Source organism: Crassostrea angulata, chromosome 7 (genome assembly GCF_025612915.1).
Source record: "Crassostrea angulata isolate pt1a10 chromosome 7, ASM2561291v2, whole genome shotgun sequence".
Taxonomy (NCBI): domain Eukaryota; kingdom Metazoa; phylum Mollusca; class Bivalvia; order Ostreida; family Ostreidae; genus Magallana; species Magallana angulata.
Genome location: NC_069117.1, coordinates 1,739,292 through 1,745,291, shown reverse-complemented (window position 1 = coordinate 1,745,291; position 6,000 = coordinate 1,739,292). Strand labels below are relative to the sequence as shown.

The window sequence follows — 6,000 nt, the reverse complement described above, 5'->3', positions numbered from 1 at the left end:
GTAGTTTGGTCTAGATTTCTCTTTATTCCAGGCGCGACTTTTTGACAACTTGATTAAACATTTCTATTGTTAATTCTCCTGTTATAATTAAATGTGTGAGAAACCTTTTAATTAATATTTCAGAATAAATTGAAATAGATATTTGTGTATTTGTGATAAGAAAAAATATGAAATTTTCTAATTTCTATGATTGTTTTTCCTAAATAATTAAAATCTTTACTTTTGTAGTAGCATTATCATTTTGAAAAATTATGACATGTGTCTCGGATACGCATGAAAACACAAAATTATATCCATGCATATATATATAGTTTCTCATGTACATCCAAGTGCGTTTAAGTTAATATTCATGCAAACGAATTTTAAAAAAAAGATAAAACAATAACAGCGTTAGACAGCTAATCCGTCAAGTTCGCCTTTATGATTTGCTTATAAGTTTATTCAATATTGGGGCGGTAAATTAATTATACATTTCATACAACCAGCATAAATTCTAATCACCACCAACGGAGCAAAAGTGTAAAAATAGCAGTGAAGTATTCATTGATTTTTTATAACGTGTTTTAAAATTCCAAAGGTATTTAAATCATGGGGGAGGTGGCTTGCTAACTGTCTGTCAACATCTCGACGCTTTCGATCGCCGAGATAGTGAGGCCTCAATCACTGTCTATGTACCCTTATTTGACTGTGACGTCACCTGAATATTGATAAAACATTGGACAATTTATACAGGGTTTCACGTTATTTACATTGGCGCTGAAATCTGTTTTATTTATTTACAAATGACGCTGGATTCTAGATGAATCTCAGAGAAGTAAGTTTTACATTGTTTAATTTAATGTGTTGTACAAACTGTTAAGTCATTCCTTCACTTATTTAAAATTCTTCTAGTAAGACTTACGTAAGCTTGAGTTTCAAAGAATTGCATTAGGGAGCAGTAAGATTTTTTGTTTAACCTTTTACAAACGTAGCAATCTTTTCACTTTGTTCGTACTGAATCAGAAAATGAATAGTGTTGTATCCCAGAAAAGGTCAATCATATTTTACCTTAAGTGCAAAAACGTTTTGCAGAAACGTACTTTTTCCAAATCGTTGTGTAATCCTTGTTTCAATGTGAGTATATACTTTATAGAACACCCGTCGCAAAAAGACTTTGATTTTTATTAAATTTCAGGGTTTTCTTGCAGGACCCGGTAATATGCCTGAATATATGACCAGTTTTCCTATGACGTCATTGACACTGGACGCCATTGCATGCAAAGAAGAGGACGCTGTCGTTGTAGAATACATCCTTAAAGGTCAGTTAGATTATCCTTGAAGATTAGTTATATTATTCTTGAAGATAAGTCAGATTGTCCTTGAAAAATAGTCAGAATAATCTCAAAGATTATGAAGATTCTCCTCATATATTAGTCAGATTCTCAAAGATTATTGAGTTTTTCCTTATACATTAGTCAGATTGCCCTAAAAAGTGTGTAAGGATGTCTGAAGATAAATCAGGTTGTCTTTAAAAATTAGTCAGATTGTCCTACAAAGTTTAGTCAGGCAGCCCTCAAAGTTAGTCAGATTGTCCTGAAAGATTAGTCAATTTTGTCTTTAAAGATTAGTCAGATTATTCTCTATAGACCAAAGGAATAAATAACAATTTATAGGCATCAATGGAGAAAAGTAACGCAAAATACAGTCTCTAAACAATCGAAAGTCTAATTCTTCACTAATGTTTCCAGAGAAAAAAAAACTCTTTGCAAAATTCAGAAACCAAAAGCACTTGCATTTTCTCCACTAGTCCCCACAGTGCATTTTGGTCCATTTAAAACTGTATCTTATGGTTTTCACTAGACCTAGAATTGTATAGTTAAACATAAAAAAAAGTGATTATCGAAAAAAAAAGTTCCAAATTCTTTCTGTGAAGTCTGGGTTTGATCCTGTCCGGCCTGGAGGTCGGTGGGATAACAATGTGTAATACACAGTGTCAACAATTAACGAAATGGTCCATTAGCCCCATAAAACGGATCATATCGCCCCGTTTTTATGTAGGTCTTTTTTAATATACGTCTGTATCTCCGTGACATTTCTAGGCAAGGGTACGGCGTTGTCTACGGTGATCTGTCTTTAATAATTAATAAACATGAACCTGGTCCCCCTAATCCTTAAAGTCTCATTAACGACTGGGGTGTGTAATAATTGGACCCGTAACAATATCATCTTGTTTAATGTGTCATGTGCGAAAATTGTCTCCCTACAGCATAAGTAAAGAAAATGTATTCACGTGGACCCAATCTGATTGATTTATATATCCTTTAGTTACGGAAAAATTGCAGATTATCTAGTTTGCATTTCATTAGATTATCTATTTTGCATCTCATAATCTGCAGGCAACTTGCAGAATGAATATTTAGAAGCGACCATTAATGCTTCGATGATGAGGTTAGGCTAACTACTGAGACCAGTATTTACCGCTTACCCTAATCTAAACATTTAGTATTACATATTTATGCAAATCGTGAAATTATTTCCCAATTAGGTCTTAAATTCTGCCTGGCCTAGATCCATGGGGCCGTTGGTTGGTGCCATGCTGTCATTTCATTCGAACACGTTTCATGATAGCTGTATTACGATTTAATATTCTTGTCTGGCATACCGGTAGATGCATTCCGTAATACAGAGGCATAGGGCGATCCAGTCTCAATAAACAACGTACTTTTATATAATCGTCAGAACCACTCGCTGAAATTTGAATAAAAGAAGAAAACGTTTCCTGTAAATTGTCATTATTGTCCATGAAAAGAAACATTATGTATATAAGGAAAACTATCAAAAATAGAATTATCTGAGAATACCCTCATGTTTCCTTTCGGTGGTATACCCAGTGGGGGGAAATGATGTTCATCTTTTATATCTGTCTTCCTTCTTTAAAATATCGAGCTCGTTTTTCGGATAGAGTCTACTCATTTAAAGTGTATTTATCGTCATATTTTCAACAGCTGATGTTTTCAATACCTATTCATTTTTTAGAAGCATCTGTGTTTAAACGTGTATAATGGCTTAATGATGTGATGTCTTTTTCAAAAGAATCCTTTTGCACAACTAATTTCCTCAGCTTCTGAATGGGGTATCCCCCCACACAAAGGTTTTCCCGGTCAGTTCGCGGTCCCTATAAGGCAGGTAAATTACCGGACAATTTATCTTTTTGAGATTCATAAACACGATTTCTACGCGGCGTTTTAAATTATTTTTTATATTTGTGTAGCTCTAACACGGTGTGTTCACAATAAAGGAATGGAAAATTGGTAATTATCCTCAAAAGGCATAACATACCTTCACAGTCCATTGGTGGTGTCACGTGACCTGCATACTTCATCAGCGATAATTACAATTTTCACTGAATTTTACCGTTGCTACCTTTGATGATATGGCATATGGACGAACATGTTCAGTTAACGAGATTTTTATCATGTTTAATTTAAAGACCCTCAAAACTATCATTCTATAGTGATATTTTTAGGGGTTTATTACAAAGATTTTTTTAGAATAAGATAACAGTTTTCATCAATTTATTTCATTGCCCATGGTGTGCTGAGGCCATTTTCCCGGGTACACATTTTCCTTTGTATTTATTGCATTTATCTGTGAGTTGATGTCAGATATATACCCTTGTATATTTTATTCAATAACCGCCGTTTGAATCGTATTGCTTGCAGAGAACAAAAAACACAAATATCACATTTTATCTCATATTCTTGAATTACATCTTGAGCCGTTTTGTCGAATGACTGCTGTTGCTTTGTCCAATGAAATAATGTGAAGTCGCTAATTCCCGATGCCTTTAAATCATGTAGTTGCTGACACGCGGTTTCATTTGCCTTTTCTTCCTCTGTCAAACGCATATAAGCAGTTTTTATGACTAGTAAAACTTTAATACTTTTGGTGCATAGTGGGTCAACGCACACTCACGGCACAAGAGTTTCTCTTTCAAATGCAAATAAAAATTTATCATTATTTCTAAGAGAAATTGGAACACTTTATTTTTTTTCAATAATTACTGTATATCATTTTTAAAATCATCAAATTCATGGATCGAGTTAATCGAGAATATTTACAAGATATATGTAAAGTTAAATGATATTAGATTCGTTTCACGTAACTAGCTATTCATTCCTTCCATGTCCTAAGGAGATTTTTTACTTCTGTATTCATAATACCTCAAGGCTTGAATTCATAGGTGTTTAAATTGCACCCCCTCGTTTGAATTTAATTTAATGATAAATTGAAATGTTCCCCTTCCTTTCCCTTCTGGCTTGTCTCCTGACCTGGACGAAGATTTCACTCAGTCTTTTCTGTGTTATTAACGCCTAAATGATGTAAACTCGTCACTTCATAAAACTTGCATTTCTATCCCATGATTTACTCACCCAAGTTTCGTTTTCTTAATGTGTTCTATGATCACATTATGTCAAGTTGACAAATTCATTTCTGATAATATGCCATTGAAGATGAAGTAGTGACAATGGCGAGTAAGCTTCCATGTGAAATTATTCAAATGTATGTTCTGATGGTGTCCTCTTCCAGCTTTTTTAAGCGATGGAAGTTTTCATAATCAAATTTAATGGGGTAATATAAGCCATTGTGGATTTCTGAGATAATTGTTGGTCTTAATTCGTTTTCACCTCTTGAAATAGACCACAGAGAAGGCGGTTTCTTTTCTTTATATGCCGTGTACAAGCGGATGCAGAATAACGCAACTGTTTGAAGATAAATGAATGACAAAGAAAGTGCTATCCATATCTTTAACTTACCTTTACTCTTGCTGCTTAAATATGAGAAAACACATTCTGGTACTCAGGTTAACCAGGGATGTACATGCAGATGTAGACAGGGGGACATATCTATTCATATATATCGTACCACTGAACGCGGTTCAAACTCTTTTACCATAATTGTGCAAAAATATTAACCGGACTGATTTTGCCCATTGAGGAATAAGAGATTCGTATTCGAGCGAAAGCTGTGACCGTTGGACCGTTTATAATGGGCTTGCGTTCTGATCTTTATAGTTTGGAGATACCCTTATTTTCCCCACATCCATTTCAGATATCGCCCAAACTTGGTAGAAATTAACCACGAGGTTCATTTCCAGGTCGCATCCCTGATTTACGCGCATTTGTCAGAATTATAAAATATGTATTCTAGGAAGCAACGTTGAATAATATATACCAGAATATTTGGGTTCCTTAAGTCATTGAGGACACTCGTGTGACCTTTAGCTGTGTAAATCATTTGTCTTACAGCAAACAAGGACTGAACTGAATGCATATACGAAAGGACCTGGCTCGCTCGTATATGTCAGGAATAGTAGGAGGTCAATCCTGTCGGCTCTTTTCAGCTGAAAACATGAAACAACTGAAACATTATTTGAAATTGTAGCCCCTCTCTTTTCTTTTGAATTCCACCCATCATTACCCGGGATAGCATTTCGGGACTTCTGTTACCAATTATTCCTTATCAAGCCCTTTGCTCTATCAGCGAAGATATCAAGGTATAGATTTAAATGTATCCGATTCATCTCCTCGTGCCATCCATTCTCAGGAGATTGATCAACAAGGGCCTCTCTATGTCCAAGTAGCGGCCTAATTTACACTCATCAATTTGCATCTTTCTGTACCCCTGTTAAGTGGCCAATAGTACAAACAGAAGACAAGGGAGACAGGAACAGATTTTAAACGAGAGCGAGCACGAGCAAACAGGGAGGTTGTGGCAGACGGCTTCACACCCGCTTATCGGGCTCTAATCTCTTTAATCTTTTCGTTTAATCTGTGGACAAAGTGTAGGTCTATGCTCCCTGTAACCCTACCCGGAGCCACCTCAGTGGAGAGGCGTGGCACCTCCAGCTCTCTCCCCCTGTTGAGAGGGCCGGCCTGTCCACGGACCACCACGTGCGGTGAGTTACCTCCACTTACCGGGGTTCCTGTGTAATTGTCTAGGTGCACCTGACTACCTGTC

General features: G+C 35.9%; 1 protein-coding gene across 2 annotated transcripts in view; it reads left to right on the top strand.

Moving 5' to 3' along the window:
- Positions 1–678: 678 nt before the first annotated feature.
- LOC128191868 (steroidogenic factor 1-like) overlaps positions 679–6,000 on the top strand; it is a 28,163-nt gene continuing 22,841 nt past the window's right edge. Inside the window, exons 1-2 of one of the 2 annotated variants that reach the window (XM_052864204.1) lie at positions 679–814; positions 1,175–1,298. In XM_052864204.1, the coding sequence (XP_052720164.1) occupies positions 800–814; positions 1,175–1,298 (139 nt within the window). In that variant the 5' untranslated portion in view covers positions 679–799. The remainder of the gene's footprint in view (positions 815–1,174; positions 1,299–6,000) is intronic. The other variant, XM_052864206.1, reaches the window with a different exon arrangement.